This window comes from Balaenoptera musculus, chromosome 10, assembly GCF_009873245.2.
Source record: "Balaenoptera musculus isolate JJ_BM4_2016_0621 chromosome 10, mBalMus1.pri.v3, whole genome shotgun sequence".
Lineage (NCBI taxonomy): Eukaryota > Metazoa > Chordata > Mammalia > Artiodactyla > Balaenopteridae > Balaenoptera > Balaenoptera musculus.
In genome coordinates this window covers 40,661,384-40,679,108 of record NC_045794.1, presented here as the reverse complement: position 1 = coordinate 40,679,108, position 17,725 = coordinate 40,661,384, and the positions used below count along the sequence as shown (strand labels likewise).

Genomic DNA, 17,725 nt, shown 5'->3' with positions numbered 1-17,725 from the left:
TTGAGATAGAATCTCCTTCTGATGAAGATGCTGAGAAGACTGTTGAAATGACAACAAAGGATTTAGAATATTACATAAACTTAGTTGTTAAGGCAGTGGCAGGGCTTGAGAGGACTGACTCCAATTTTAAAAGAGGTTCTACTGTGGATAAAATGCTATCAAACAGCACCGTGTGCTACAGAGAAATGGTTTGTGAAAGGACAAAATTGATACGGCAAACTTCACTGTTGTCCTATTTTAAGAAACTGCCACGGCCACCCCCACCTTCAGCCACCACCATCCTGATCCATCAGCAGCCATCAACATCAAGGCAAGATCCCCACCAGCAGAAAGATTATGACTGGTTGAAGACATGGATGATGATTACCACTTTTTTTTTCTTTTTTTAGCAATAGAGTATTTTTAAATTAAGGTATGTACATTTTTTGACATAATGCTATTGCACACTTAACAGATTCCAGTAGAGTGTAAATGTAACTTTTATAGGCACTGGGAAACCAAAAAGTTCGTGTGACTTGCCTTACTGCAGTGGTCTGAAACTGAACCCTCCATACCTCCAAGGTATGCCTGTATATTCCTACACTGGAATACTACTTGGCAATAAAAAAGAGTGTACTACCAATACATGCTACAATACGGTTTACTAAAAATAATTATGGCAAGTGAAAGAAGTCAGGTACAAAAGAGAATATACCGTGTGGTTTCATTCATATGAAACTACAGAAAAAAACAAACCTATAGCAGCAGAAAGCAGATCAATAATTGTCAACACTGGATGTTGATGAGGGGAGACTGAGAAAACAACAGTGCATAAATTTGCAAAAACTAATAAAAATGTATGCTTCAAATAAGTACATTTTATTGTATGTAAACTATACTTTAAGAATGTTGATTAAAAAAGAAAATTTTTCTTAGAGAGGGCCTAGCAAAACTACTAGATTCAAACCCAAAGGCATAAAGAAAAATATTTATCAATCTTGTAATCTTGCTACAACAAAACGGATTTCCACACAAATACCACAAACATAATAACAATACAAACAGTTAATTTGACAAGAAGATTAAGCTCCTCTAAGAACTCATACAAATCAATAAGAAAATCTTCACAGAAAAATAGTCAAGGGGACTTCCCTGGCAGTCCATTGGTTAAGACTCCATGCTTCCACTGCAGGGGGCATAGGTTCAATCCCTGGTCAGGGAACTAAGATCCCACATGTGTAGTGTGGCAAAAAAAAAAAAAAAAAAAAAGTTGGAAAATCAGAGAATCAACCACAGGAAATTTTAAAGAAATAAAAAATACTGTAGGGACTTCCCTGGTGGTGCAGTGGTTAAGAATCCGCCTGCCAATGCAGGGGACACGGGTTCGTGCCCTGGTCCTGGAAGACCCCACATGCTGTGGAGCAACTAAGCCCATGCACCACAGCTACTGAGCCTGTGCTCTAGAGCCCGCGAGCCACGACTACTGAAGCCCGTGCGCCTAGAGCCTGTGCTCCACAACAAGAGAAGCCACCACAATGAGAAGCCCGTGCACCGCAACCAAGAGTAGCCCCCACTCACCGCAACTGGAGAAAGCCCCCACACAGCAATGAAGACTCAACGCAGCCAAAAGTAAATAAATAAAATAAATAAATTAAAAAAAAAAATACTGTAAGAGTGTAAATTGGTTCTACCTAATAAGTAAATGGATATACTCTTCGATACAGATAAAAGTAATCAAAATACAGCTAAGATGACTATATTATTATTATGCAAAACAGACTAAGTCAAAAAAGGTTGTTAGAGACAAAGGAGATTATATATTGATAAAAGGTTCAATCCAGCAAAAAGATAAAACAATTATAAACATACATGCATCTACCAAGAGAGCCCCAAAATATGTAAAGCAAAAACTGACAGAAATGAAAGGATAGACAGTTCTGCAATAATAGAGACTTCAATAACCCACTTTCAATAATGAATAATAACAAAACAGAAAAGCAATAAACAGGGACTTCCCTGGTGGCACAGTGGTTAAGACTCCATGCTCCCAATGCAGGGGGCCCAGATCTGATCCCTGGTCAGGGAACTAGATCCCACATGCATGCTACAACTTAGAGTTTGCATGCCACAACTAAGGAGCCCTCCTGCCACAACTAAGACCCAGCGCAACCAAATAAATAAATAAAATAAAAGCAATAAACAAATAGGGAACTTGAATAAGACTACAAACACAGACAGTACTCTAAACACCAGAGTATGTATTTTTATCAAGTGTACATGGAACATTCTCTATGAGACCAAAACTGGTTTTAATAAATTTTGAAAGACTGATATCTTACAAAGTATCTCCTCTGTCCACAATGGAATGAAACTAGAAATCAGTGACAGAAGGAAAACGAGAAAATTCACAAAGTAAACAACACACGTTCTTAACCAATGGGTCAAAGATGAAATCACAAGAGAAATTAGAAAATAATTTGAGATGAATGAACACAAAAACACAACATATCAGAACTTACTGGATGGATCAGCCATAAAAAGGAACAAAACTGGGTCATCTGTAGAGACGTGGATGGACCCAGAGACTGCCATACAGAGTGAAGTAAGTCAGAAAGAGAAAAACAAATATCGTATATTAATGCATATATGTGGAATCTAGAAAAATGCTACAGATGAACCGGTTTGCAAGGCAGCAATAGAGACACAGACGCAGAGAACATACGTATGGACACCAAGGGGGGAAGGGGAGTGGGGTGAACTGGGAGATTGGAATTGACATATATAAACTAATATGTATAAAATAGATAACTAATGAGAACCTGCTGTATAGCACAGGGAACTCCACTGTACAGTAGAAATGAAGACAACATTGTAAAACAACTATACCCCAATAAAAAAGAACTTACTGGATGTTGTAAAAACAGTGAGAAGAGGGAAACTTATAGCTATAAGCACCTATGTTAAAAAAGAATGATCTCAAAGCAATAACCTAAGCTACCACTTAAAAACTAGAAAGAAGCAAACTAAAACCAAAGATAGGGCTTCCCTGGTGGCGCAGTGGTTAAGAGTCCGCCTGCCAATGCAGGGGACACGGGTTCGAGCCCTGGTTTGGGAAGATCCCACATGCTGCGGAGCAGCTGGGCTCGTGTGCCACAGCTTCTGAGCCTGCGCTCTGGAGCCCGCGGGCCACAACTACTGAGCCCGCGTGCTGCAACTACTGAAGCCCACGCACCTGGAGCCTGTGCTCCACAACGAGAGGCCACCGCAATGAGAGGCCCGTGCACCGCGGTGAGGAGTGGCCCCCGCTCACCGCAGCTAGAGAGAGCCTGTGCAGCAATGAAGACCTATGCAGTCAAATAAATAAATAAATAAAAATAATTTAAAACCAAAGATAGCAGTAGGAAATAATAAAGATTAGAATGGAGATAAAAAGAACAGAGAAATGACAGAAAAATCAATGAAACTGAAAGCTGGTTTTTTGAAAAGATCAAGAAAATGAACAAACCTTTAGCTAGATTGACTAAGAAAGGTAAAAGATTCCAATTCCTAAATCAGAAATGAAAACTAAAATCAGACCCAAATACTGATTTTACAGAAATAAAAAGAATACAAGAGAACAGTGTAAACAAAGGCAGATCAACATGTGGATAACCTAGACGAAACGGACAGATTCCTGGAAACACACAAACGACAAAAACTGACCCGAAAAAAAAAAAAAAAAAAAAAAAAAAACTGACCCGAGAAGGTGGAAATTTGAATAAACCTTTAAGAAGGAGGTTGCATCAGTGATTTTAAAATTCAAAGAGGGCATATGATCCAGCAATCCCACTCCTGGACATATATCCAGACAAAACTATAATCTGAAAAGATACGTGCACCCCTATGTTCATAACAGCACTATTTACAACAGCCAAGACATGGAAACCACCTAAATGCCCATTGACAGATGAATGGATAAAGAAGATGTGAGATACACACACACACACGGAACATTACTCAGCCATAAAGAAAGAATGAAATAATGCCATCTGCAGCTACATGGATGGACCTAGAGATTATCATACTAAGTGAAGTCAGTCAGAAAGAGAAAGACAAATACCGTATGATATCACTTATATGTGGAATCTAAAATATGACACAATTGAACTTATCTATGAAGCAGAAACAGACTCATATATGTAGAGAGCAGACTTGTGGTTGCCAAGGGGGAGGAGGGGTGAGGGAGGGCTGGATTGGGAGTTTGGGACTAGCAGATGGAAACTATTATATACAGAATGGATAGACAACAAGATTCTATTGTACAGCACAGGGAACTATATTCAATATCCTGTAATAAACCATAATAGAAAAGAAAAGAAAAATTTTACCAATCCTTCTCAATTAACACCAATCCTTCTCAAACTCTTCCAGAAAAATTGAAGAAGAGGGAACACTTCCTAACTCATTCTATGAGGCCAGTATTACTCTGGTAAAACAGACAAAGACACTACAAGGGGTGGGGGGGGAAACCTATAGGCCAATATCCCTTATGAATATGGATTTTAAAAATCCACAAAAAAATACTAGCAAATTCAACTTGTTAGGAGTTAAAAGAGTATACATCTTGACCAAGTGGGATTTATTCCAGAAATGGGGGCGGTGGGGTGGGGAGGGAGGATGGGAGGTGGGGTGGTTCAACATAAGAAAATCAATGTAATATGGCACATTAACAGAACAAAGGAAAAACACACACGATCATCTCAATTGATACAGAAAAAGCATTTCACAGAATTCCACACTTTCAAGGTAAGAATACTCAAACTGGGAACGGAAGGGAACCTCATCAACATGACAAGGGCCATATGTGAAAAGCACATAGTTGATATCACACTCAGTGGTAAAAGACTGATGGTTTTTCCCCTAAGATCGAGAACAAGACAAGGATGCCCACTTTTGCCATTTCACTCAACATAGTACTGGAAGTTCTAGCCAGAGCATTTGGCAAGAAAAAGTAATAAAAGACATCCAAACTAGAAAGGAGAAGTAAAATCATCTGTTTGTAAATGACATGATCTTACATGTAGAAAAGTCTTAAAGAATCAGACCCCCCACCCCCACCCCCACCCCCCAAAAAAGTTAGATCTAATCAACTAGTACAGCAAAGATGCAGGATATAAAATCAACACTCAAAAATCGTTGTATTTCTATACACTAGGAAGGAACAATCAGAAAAGGAAATTAAGAAAATTCCATTGACAACAGTATCAAAAAGAACAAAATACTTAGGAATACATCACCTATACAATGAAAACTACAACAAATTGCTGAAAGAAATGAAAAACCTAAATAAATAGAATGAAATCCCATGTTCATGGATTGGAGGACTCAATATTGTTAAGATGACAATAATATTCAAATGATATACAGACTCAGTGTACTATCAAAGTCCCAATGGCATTTGCTTGGAGAAACAGAAAACTCCAACCTAAAATTCATATGAGGGGCTTCCCTGGTGGCGCAGTGGTTGAGAATCTGCCTGCCAATGCAGGGGACACGGGTTCGAGCCCTGGTCTGGGAAGATCCCACATGCCGCGGAGCAACTAGGCCCGTGAGCCACAACTACTGAGCCTGCGCGTCTGGAGCCTGTGCTCCGCAACAAGAGAGGCCGCGATAGTGAGAGGCCCGCGCACCGCAATGAAGAGTGGCCCCCACTTGCCGCGACTAGAGAAAACCCTCGCACAGAAATGAAGACCCAGCACAGCCATAAATAAATAAATAAAATAAAATAAAAATTAAAAAAAAAAAAAAAAATTCATATGAAATTTCAAGTGGTCCTGAATACCTTCAACAGTATTAAAAAAGAACAGTAAAATTGAACAGCTCATACTTCTCATTTTCAAATCTTACTACAAAGCTACAGTAATTGAAATAGTGTGGTACTGGCATAAAGACAGACATACAGACCAATTAAATGGAAATAGAGAGCCCAGAAATAAACTCAGCTCCTCCCATGGACACACCAAATTTACAAGTACTTACAGAGCAAGTATGTATGACAACAACCTGAAGACTAGCAGAAAAGATTTTCCACAACTAAAGACATGAAGAAGGAAGCATGAGATGGGTAGAAGGGGTGGAAATGAGACATAGTCAGGACCCAAACCCCGTGGTTGGTGACCCACAAACAGGAAGAATATCACAATTGTAGAGTTCCTCCCCCAAGGAGCAAGGGGTCCAAATGCCACATCGGGCTCCCCAGCCTGAGGGTCCTAAAACAAGAAGACGAGGCCCCAGAAGGTCTGGCTTTGAAAGTCAGTGGAGCTTGCATACTGGATACTGAGAAGATTGTAGGAAACAGAGAATCTGCTCCTAAAGGGTGGGTGCAAAAATCTCACCTACCCAGGACCAGACAGACGGCTACACAGGGGAATTCTACAAAACATTTAACGATGCATTAACACCTATTCTTCTTAAACTATTCCAAAAAATTGAAGGAGGAATGCTTCTGAGCTTATTCTATGAGGCCAGCATCACCTAGATACCAAAACTAGACACACAAAAAAGAAAACTACAGGCCAATATCACTGATGAACATGGATGCTAACATCCTCAACAAAATATTAGCAAACAGGGCTTCCCTGGTGGCGCAGTGGTTGAGAATCTGCCTGCCAATGCAGGGGACACGGGTTCGAGCCCTGGTCTGGGAAGATCCCACATGCCGCGGAGCAACTAGGCCCGTGAGCCACAACTACTGAGCCTGCGCGTCTGGAGCCTGTGCTCCGCAACAAGAGAGGCCGCGATAATGAGAGGCCCACGCACCGCGATGAAGAGTGGCCCCCGCATGCCGCAACTAGAGAAAGCCCTCACACAGAAACGAAAACCCAACACAGCCAAAAATGAATAAATAAATAAAAAATAAAAATAAAGGAATTCCTTAAAAAAAAAAAAAAATTGGCAAACAGGATTCAACAATACATTAAACAGATCACACATCATGACCAAGTAGGATTTATCTCAGGGATCAAGGATGGTTTAATATCTGCAAATAAATCAATATGATATATCACTTTAACAAACTGAACATAAAAATCATATGATCATCTCAACAGATGTAGAAAAAGCTTTTGAAAATTAAACATTTAATATTTATGATAAAAACTCTCAATAAGTGGGTATATAAGGAACATACCTCAACATAATAAAGGCTGTATATGACAAACCCACAGCCAACATCATACTCAATGGTGAAAAGCTGAAGCATTTCCAGTAAGTTAAGGAACATGACAAGGATGCCCACTCTCACCATTTTTATTCAATATAGTACTGGAAGTCCTAGCCATAGCAATAACGAGGAAGAGAAATAAAAGGAATTCAAATTGGAAAGGAAGAAGTAAAACTGTCACTGTTTGTAAATGACATGATACTATATATAGAAAAGCCTAAGGATGCTATCAAAAATCTATTAGAATAAATGAATTCAGTACAGTTGTAGGATACAAAACTAATACACAGAAATCTGTTGCACTTCTATACACTAATAATGAACTATCAGAAAGAGATTTTAAGAAAACAATCCCATTTACAACTGCATCAAAAAATAAAATATCTAACCAAAGAGGTAAATGACTTATACTCTGAAAACTATAAGGCACTGATGAAAGAAACTGAAGATGACACAAACAAACGAAAAGGCACACCATGCTCATGGACTGAAGAATTAATATTGTTAAAATGACCAAACTAAGCAAGGCAATCTACAGATTCAAAGCAATCTCTATCAAAATATCAAAGGCATTTTTCACAGAACTAGAACAGTAATTCTAAACTCTGTATGGATACCAAAAGACCTCAAATACCAGAGCAATCTTGAGGAAGAAAAACAGAGCTGGAGGTATTCTGCTCCCAGATTTCAAACTATATTACAAAGCTTCAATAATCAAATAGTATGGTGCTAGCACAAAAACAGACACACAGATCAATGAAACCAAAGAGAGAGCCAAGAAATAAATCCACACACATTTGGTCTATTAATCTATGGCAAAGGAGGCAAGAATAAACAATGGGGAAAAGACAGCCTCTTAAAGAGAGCTGGGAAAACTGGATAGCTACATGCAAATGAATCAAATTGGACTACGTTCTCACACCATATACAAATGGGCAGAGGACCGGAATACAGACTTTTTTATCCCCCCAAAGAAGACACACAGATGGTCACAGACAGAAAAGATGCTCCACATCACTAATAATCAGAGAAATGGAAATCAAAACCACAGTGAGATACCACCTCAAAACTGTCAGGTGGCTATCATCAAAAAGACAACAAATAACAAGTGTTGGCGAAGATGTGGAGAAAAGGGAACCCTTGTGCACTTGTAGGATTGTAAATTGGTGCAGCCACTCTGGAAAAACAGTATGGAGCTTCCTTAAGAAATTAAAAATGGAACTCCTATAGGATCCAGCAATTTCACTTCTGGGTATTTACCCAAGGAAATCAAAACTACTAATTCCAAAAGATATATGCACCCTTATATTCACTGCAGCATTATTTACAACAGCCAAGATATGGAAGCAACCTAAGTCCCCATCAATAGATGAATGGATAAAGAAGATGTGATATATATACACAGTGGAGTATTACTCAGCCATAAAAAAAGAAATCTTGCCATTTGTGACAACACGGATGGATCTAGAGGGTAATTATGCTAAGTGAGGTAAGACAGAGAAAAGCAAATACCACATGATCTCACTTACATGTGGAAACTAAAAAATAAAACAAACAAAACAAAATGAAAACAGACTCATAGATACAGAGAACATATGGGTAGTTGCCCGAGGGGAGGGGGTTGTGGGGCAGGTAAATAGGTGAATGGAATTAAGAGGTACAAGCCTCCAGTTATACAATAAATAAGCCATGGGGATGTAATATACAGCATAAAGAACATGGTCAGGGACTTCCCTGCTGGTGCAGTGGTTAAGACTCCACGCTCCCAATGCAGGAGGCCCGGGTTCGATCCCTGGTTGGGGAACTAGATCCCGCACACGTGCCGCAACTAAGAGTCCACATGCCGCAACTAAGAAGCCTGCACGCCGCAACTACAGTCCGCATGCCACAATGAAGATCCCGCATGCCCCAACTAAGAGCCAGCACAGCCAAAATGAATGAATGAATGAATGAATGAATGGATAAATATTTTTTAAAAAGAATATGGTCAAATAATATTGTATTAACTTTGCATGGGGACAGATGGTTACTAGACTTAACACAGTGATCATTTCATAATGTATGCAAATGTCAAATCACTATGTAGTATACCTGAAATGAACATAATATTGTACATCAACTATATTTCAATTAAAAAGAAAAGGCTAATATTATAAAACCCTTAGAAGAAAACATAGGGGAAACATTTCATGATCTTGGATTTGGCAACGATTTATGAAGTATGGCAACAAAAGCACAGATAACAACAAAAAAATTAATTGGACTTCATAAAAATTTTAAAAGCTTTTGTGCCTCAAAGGACACTTCAAGAGAGTAAAAAAGATAACCCACAAAATGGGAGAAAATATTTGCAGATCATATATCTGACAAGAGTTGAATATCCAGAATATATAAAGATCTGGTACAGCTCAACAACAAAACAAATAACCCAATTTAAAAAATGGTCTAAGCTGAACGCCTCTAAGTCAGAATCCCGCCCAGGTGGAACGATATGGCAGCGCCGCGGGAGCCTCGGTTGGTCTCGGATAGCCGGTCCCCCGCCGTCCCCGCCGGCAGGCCGCCACCCGCGTCCCCCGGGGCGCGGCGTGGCGCACCCCGCTGCGTGTCGGGACCGGGGTCCAGTGCGGAGAGCCCTTCGTCCTGGGACATGGGGTGCGGCTGGAAAGGCGGCCGCCCCCTCGCCCGTCACGCACCGCACGTTCGTGGGGAACCTGGTGCTAAACCATTCGTAGACGACCTGCTTCTGGGTCGGGGTTTCGTATGTAGCAGAGCAGCTCCCTCGCTGCGATCTATTGAAAGTCAGCCCTCGACACAAGGGTTTGTAAAAAGAAATTAAAAAAAGAAGAAAAAAAAAATTTAATAAAAAAAGAGATTAAAAAAAAAAAATGGTCTAAGGACTTGAACAGACATTTCTCCAAAAAAGACATACAAATGGCAAAGAAGCGCATGAAAAGATGCCTGATATCATGTGTCACTATGAAAATGAAACACAAAACCATAATGAGATACCACTTTCTACCCATTAGGATGAGTGCTTTATTCAAAAAGCAAAAATAACAAGTGTTGTTAAGGATGTAGAAAAATTTGAATCCTCCTCCATTGCTGGGGGAAATGTAAAAGGATACAACTGCTTTGGAAAACAGTTATGCACTCCTCAATATGTTAAACATATAATTATCATATTACTCAGTAATTCCTAGTATATACCCAAAAGAGTTGAAAGCAGGGACTCAGATAGTTGTGCAGGATTATTCACAATAATCCAAAGATGGAAGCAACCCAAGCATCCTTCAATAGATAATGAATAAACAAAATGTGGTATATACATACAATGGAATATTATTCAGCCAATAAAAAGTAATGAAGTTCTGACACATGCTCCACATAGATGAAGCTGGAAAACATTATGCTAAGTGAAATAAGCCAGATACAAAAGGACAAATATTGCATGATTCCATTTATATGTGGTATCTAAAATAGGTAAATTCAGAAAGACAGAGACTAGAAGGGAAGTTACCAGCAGCTGGGAAGAATGGGAAGTTATGGTTTCATGGGTATAGAGTTTCTGGGGATGCTGCAAAGTTCAGGAAATAAATACCGGTGATGGTTGTACAGCAATGTGAATGTACTGAACGCCACTGGGTTAGTTGTACACTTAAAAATGGTAAATTGTATGTATGCATATTTTACCACAATAAAAAAAACTTTTAAAGAAAGCATATGTTACAAATTATTTGTAAATACAGCAACAACTTAATAATTAAATCATGATACACATGAACAATATTAAATGTATACCTGAAACAATGGTGAATGAAAAGCTCTATTATGAGAAAAGAATAGGCGTGTATATACTATACATTTCCATTCACGTAAAGACAGAAAGAAAATTCCTAGATGGGTGCAGAAAAAACTGCTCTCTCTCATCACCTCTAGGTAAAATGACTGGAGGAATCTGGGACAGGGAGATTTAATTAACTTTACTATAAATCATTTGACTTTCTTACCACATATAGGTATTACTTTCACACTTAAAATAATGTGGAGGATGGACTGTAAGGAGGGGAAAGCTGAAGGCATAACAGCTAAAAGGCTATTCCAATTGCTCAAGCCTAAACAATGGCAGTAATGATTGAAAGAAGTTTTGAAGGCAGATTTCATGGGATGTGAGAACAGATTAGACATGTAAACCGTGAGCAAGTGTCATCAATGACAAGTTCCAGGTTCCCAAATGGCTGAGTATTAATGCAGTGATGCAGTTAATTGAAATGAAAGTACTGAGAATGTTTTCCACCTTTGTTACTAAAAAATTATTCCTGCTCCTAAGAGCAGGACTGAGATCTATGATTATCTTACATGTTGTCAATCAGCATCTAACTTTAACTTCATGGTGTCTGAAGTTATACTTCTAGAAGAAACTGCTGTTTAGAAAGTATGTTGACATTCTATCAACTAATTTCCTGAAATAGCATTTCATATGAGCCAGAAATTTCTTTAAAATCATTATGGGTTTTATAAAATGTTATTCATCTTTGTTTGTTAATAGACAGACAACAAAAACCTTCTTGTCTCATGATGGACTACTTACAAATGTTTCTTACCATGATTGGCTTGCCCTGAAATGTCTTAACTTCTTCTCTTAAGTATTTAAAAGCCTGTTAACAAAGCAGCAAGGAACTTTCATTAGCATTCAAACATTTCATTAAGGCCATCATTATTCTATCAAGAGAGTTTTGGTAATTGCAACTATCTCTAAACTAAACAATAAAAAATTCTGAAGGTGATCCCATTATGCAGGTGACAGGGAATGAAAAAGTAAAAATTTAAGACCTCAGCTACAGTTTACATTTATTGTATATTAAACTACTATGGATTACTACTGACACACACTCACAAAATTCAAAACAGACCCAAAATATCACTACATATCAATTTTAAAATGGGTTCAGAGGGCCTTCTAAGATGAAGAATTAAAAAAAAAACAGTAAGTGGTTTTAAAATGCTATTATATAAATTTTTGTTTCAAAGGAATATTACTTTTCTTATCTTTAAATAGGCCACGATAACAATTAAGAGAAAAATCATTATGTCAAAATACAAAGAATCAGAACGGAAGTTATATATATTGCGGGCCTACTATGTAATAGAAATACTAACTACTGAATACATGGTCTCTGATCCCCATGTTAATTTAAAAATTGTGTGTTAATTTTTTTTACTGATAGGAAACAAACTGTTCTTAAATTGAAACAAAAAAAGCTTTAAGAAGATCATCAAAAAGGAAACCAATAGGCAAAACCAAAAAGGTGAACAAGGTTCTCCAAAGTCTTTACAAACATTACTGTAAGCACACATTTTTCTCAATTAAAATATACACTTCTTCTTTTATCACCAGGACTTCAAATCAGAAGAAAAGTTTTCTTCTCACCTGCTGTGCATCTGTGTCTGACTGGAAAGTGATATACCAGTTGCTATTGTGTGCAAATTCACAGCTTATCACCTTGGGGCAGTTTTCATTTTTAAACAAAGCTTTTACTTCCTAAAAAAGAAAATCTTCAGTTAACTCTAAAAATATATCAAAAATGGGCATTTTTTTCCTCTTCATGTCTTTTGGTCCTTTCTATTTCTTTACTTAGTAACTGTTTATGCCTTCTGCCCATTTTTCTGTTGAGTAGAATTATACTCTGAAACAAGAACATGCATAGTTATAGTGTAAATTTTGTGCATGATTTAGGGATGGAAGCTTATTTTATAATCAGCAAAACTGAAGTATTATTTCAATCCTAGTGGCAAGCTAAATTCTGCTTAGAGTAAAATCTTTCCAGTCCTGTCATTGTCCAAAAAAAAGGTGTGGGTGGGGGGACTGTCCTACATTAACATTTTCTAGGTGCTAAGTATTTTTACGTATTTTCATTTAATCCAAATGCTCTGTCTACAATAGTCACAGACATGAACTGTGCACATATATCTTGTTTTTCATAACTGATTTAATTAAAAACTAAAACTCAAAAAAAATATGGATTTAGAAAAAGATGATTATCAAAACTCAGAGGGACTTCCCTGGTGGCGCAGTGGTTAAGAATCTGCTTGCCAATGCAGGGGACACGGGTTCAAGCCCTGCTCCAGGAAGATCCCACATGCTGCAGAGCAACTAAGCCCGTGTGCCACAACTACTGAAGCCTGCACGCCTAGAGCCTGTGCTCCACAACATGAGAAGCCACCACAATGAGAAGCACGTGCACCACAACGAAAAGTAGCCACCGCTCGCCACAACTAGAGAAAGCCCGCGCACAGCAACGAAGACCCAATGTAGCCAAAAAAATAAACAAAAATAAATAAATCTATTAAAAATTACTGAAAAATAAAATAAAATAAACAGTTAAGAATATTTAGCTTTAACAATACTAATGATTTACCTCTACTGGTGTTGTTTCAGGAATCTCTCTAAGAATTACAATACAACGCTTATGACTTGGTCTCACTTTCTCGCCCTTCTCATCAACTTGCACCATGGGAGAAGCTGAAATTTTAAAGAAGTTTCATTCAAAAGTGTAAAAATAGTGATATTAATAATTCCATTAAAAAACTATTCATTTCAATTTCCAACTGAATAAATTAGCAGGGCTAACATCTTAAAGAAATTAAGTTGTAGAATCAAAGATTACAGTTACAATAAAATATCTTGAGATTGATATGCAAAGAACATTGTCCAATGTTATGCATTGCACAAATACTCAGAGTACTTATTTTGTGACGTGGCACAGTGTTGGAGTTGAAAAGAAGCCTTTAAGGAGTATACAATATTTATATCTCATAGGGCGCTTCCCTGTATACAATTACCAAATTCTTTATTTCAAGTAAAATCAATGTACTGCATTAGCCAAACACTACTCTGGGGAATGTAATGAGCTTTGACATGTGAAAAAATTCTTCTTAAAATTAAAGTCTGAGAAACACTTAAAACCAAGAATTATATATAAATGATTACAATCTTTCTTTCAGATGCTGGTTTTGAGTTAATATAGAATGAAGGTAGTACCACAAGCCAAAACTTTTATTTCTGGTCCCTTCAAAGGATAATATGTCATATCTTCCTGTGCAGGTAAGTAGAGAGAATGAAAGTAGTTGTTAAGGAAGAAGGCCTGTGTATAAGTGCTAGGTTTCAGCCCTTGGAGGTAGGAGATTCTGTCTCTTGGCAAATTCTTTAAATGTTGACAAGACTGGGTCATTTTAAGACCTGGTCAAACCAGATCAAGACTGGTTTGATCTGTACAAACTGATCAGAGATTTCATAAATGTTTTTATACCTCTGACAATGGAAATCCCTACTCCCATGTAAGTCTATTACTGGACTTGCTTTATTTAACTTCCAAACATTTCAACAAATTTCAAAAAAAAAGTGAAGATCCACCTTTACTCAAGTAGTTAACAAAACCTGTATAAGAGAGGTTACCAAGAAATGCTGATATAAGACACAAACACCACTAAAAATTCTTAAACCTCAATCTAAAATATAAATTCTTTACCAAACTTTAAAGCAGTGTTTGTCAAACTGCAGGTAGCAACTCTTTTAATAGGTTGTGAAAGCAATTTTATAATAAAAGAAATGAACTCATTTCAAGCATTTAGTATTAATCTACTATTAACATTTCAGTTGTGTGCATGTAGTGTGTGTGTGTATTGGGTTGTGATATAAAGTTTACTTATTACTTTTGTTCAAAAGTTTGAAACAGATTGCTTTACAGGGTGTGATAATGACACATATAGCTTTCTAATAGCCCAGAAAACAGAGGTTTAATTGCTTATACTTGAGTAAATGGGTATCAAGATGAACAACCAAGGTACAGAACTGATATACAAGCTATATATGTACCAGTCAGTAAAAATAGATAAATTATTAGCACAGAATAGCAAAAAATATGGAGTTAAAAACAATTTCCTGCATGATCAGAAGTCAAAAGAATATTTAATCTTTGATTTTAAAAGTAAGCTAAAAGGTATGATTTACATACATCTCAACACTTCAAGAATTAGGTCAGGGTCTGTGGTCAGTTTTTTTATTTCTTCCATGTTGGCAACTGTCCAAATTGGGATGAACTGATCACTGTCCATTTGAGATATGAGGTAAAGATCCTTTGACAAATTTTCTCTGAAAGGAATAAGAGAAGCAACAGTCCTATAAAACAAACAAGTCTTAAAAAGCACCTAAAGAAAAGAGATGCCTTATTCACTTTTGTCACTAAACCTAGGAAAACAAAATTATGCTATCAGAAATAACACAGTGAACTATGAAAATACATAATATACAACAGATATATTCTAACAACTTCTGGAAAGTTTCTGAATCCCCAAATACATTGGGCCCAACAGTTTTGAACAAGGAATTTTATGAAATTATATTGATGTGGAAAGAGGCTTAATATTAAAGTATATTACAAAATATTACATACAGTTTTGTTCCATCTTATAAATACCTTATCACTGATGTTAGAATATGCATATGGAGAAAACTGTAATGTAAACCATGAATTGGATCATGGAGGATTTTCAGTTTCTTAATGTTTGCATTTTTTAATAGGTATGTTTGACTTTTTATTTAAATTTAAATAATAAAGTTAAAATAATAAATATAAAACATTTTAAATTAAGAGAAAAGATTAAGATACATTTTTTAAAAAAGAAGATACAAATGCTCTATCTTACACATAAAATCTTGTTTAACAAATTGAAGGAGAATCAAATTCATGTCTTGTTATTTACATCAAACCTTTGAAGCAGTCTGGTTATAAATAGCTAGAAATCTTTGCTTAAAAGCCACCTTCTCAATGACCACCCTATTCTGAAACCACCCAAGTACTCCTGATTACCCTCTTCCCTTGCTTACTCTGCTCTACTTTTTTCCATAGCACTTATCACCTAACACACTTCTAAGCTGCTTATTTATTATGTTTATTGTTTTGTCTCCCCCAGTCAGAATACAGGTTCCACGAAGGATCTTTGCCATTCAAAATGACAAAGCCTTAGTACCAGGCAAAGAGTAGGGTCAAGGCCTTTACATTCAAATTATACTAAAATAGAGCAGTAATTACTTTTTTAAGGTTACAATTATCAACAAGTGGTGGTTATTTGTCTTGGGGGAAAAAAGTATAGAGAGGATACCAGTAACAATTAAACTCACTTCAGCATAAAAGAAACAACAGGACTTCCCTGGTGGCGCAGTGGTTAAGAATCCACCTGCCAATGCAGGGATCACGGTTTGAGCCCTGATCCGGGAAGATCCCACATGCCACGGAGCAACTAAGCCCGTGTGCCACAACTACTGAGCCTGCACTCTGGAGCCCACGAACCACAACTACTGAGTCCACGTGCCACAACTACTGAAGCCTGGGTGCCTAGAGCCCATGCTCCGCAACAAGAGAAGCCACTGCAATGAGAAGCCTGCGCGCTGCAACGAAGAGTAGCTCCCGCTCGCCGCAACTAGAGAAAGTCTGCGCCCAGCAACGAAGACCCAAAAATAAAATAAATAAATAAATTTATTTATTAAAAAAAAAAAAGAAGGAACATACTAATCAACCAGATATTCTTTAAGAACTTGAAAATAAGACAACTGTAAACATAATATTTGCACAACTAAAAGGCTGTAGCCTAAATCAACTCAGACTTTCAGCCAGTCTCTTCTTATAAAACAGTATGACACACCCTTAAAGAAACTACCTTGTCAGAAGTAAGTCAAATTAATAGATATATAACATCGAGGATCACGACTAATACCTAATATGTTCATGACTAATACCTAATATGTCTTAGTGGCAATTTTACTGAGCTACAAATGGCAACTACCCGGCTGGTTTGAACTGTACCGTAGTTCTGAGTAGGATGTGATAGATCATGATAAGCCAGAGCTCATGCTGCAACAACTAAAAAGGCTTGGATAGATTACAAAAAAATCATATTTTTGGAGATAAAAACTGTAGAAGCTACAAGGACAAAATGAAATTCCAGAAAGATAATCTTTCTTTTCCAAGGATATCTGCAGATCCTGGACCAGAAAGAAACTAGTAGAGCTTTATTTTAGGCAGTTGCACAAGACTGGTATTATGAATTGGAAACTAAAGGAGCCCCCAATACACAGCTGATTTTCCTCCATATGACATTTACTGAGTTCTAAGGAGGAAGATGGAAGGCTGGGACCCTGAAAGATGGAAGGCTGAAAAAGCAGAGTAAAATCTTTGTGGTCTTGTGGAAGTCCCAGTAGAAGAAGGAACCTTGCATCAAACCTAAGACAGGTCTCCCTGACAAGACATTTGCCAGATTTTGAAGCTGTACAGGGTAAGAGGCTAAAGAGCTCATCTCAAACCTCTGAAGAACAGAACTAAATTTCCCTTGGTGTTTCATGACTGAGGTAACAGAAAACTGCCAACTTCTAAATCAAAAGCCTAAGAAGGTCATGCCTAAGGAAAAGAGATAAATCAGAGGTCGATCGAGTCTAATTAAAGTGGCTGCTCAGCCCTGACTCAGCTCAATCCCTAACTGGATTGAAGAAAT

The 17,725-nt window shown here is 37.5% G+C and overlaps 1 protein-coding gene across 5 annotated transcripts in view; it reads right to left on the bottom strand.

Moving 5' to 3' along the window:
* LARP4 (La ribonucleoprotein 4) overlaps window positions 1-17,725 on the bottom strand; it is a 63,763-nt gene that overhangs the window by 24,435 nt on the left and 21,603 nt on the right. For all 5 annotated transcript variants that reach the window (XM_036865124.1, XM_036865125.1, XM_036865122.1 and 2 more), the window contains 4 exons: window positions 15,193-15,329; window positions 13,597-13,700; window positions 12,609-12,719; window positions 11,782-11,835 (listed from right to left, as the gene is read on the bottom strand). In XM_036865124.1, the coding sequence (XP_036721019.1) occupies window positions 11,782-11,835; window positions 12,609-12,719; window positions 13,597-13,700; window positions 15,193-15,329 (406 nt within the window). The remainder of the gene's footprint in view (window positions 1-11,781; window positions 11,836-12,608; window positions 12,720-13,596; window positions 13,701-15,192; window positions 15,330-17,725) is intronic.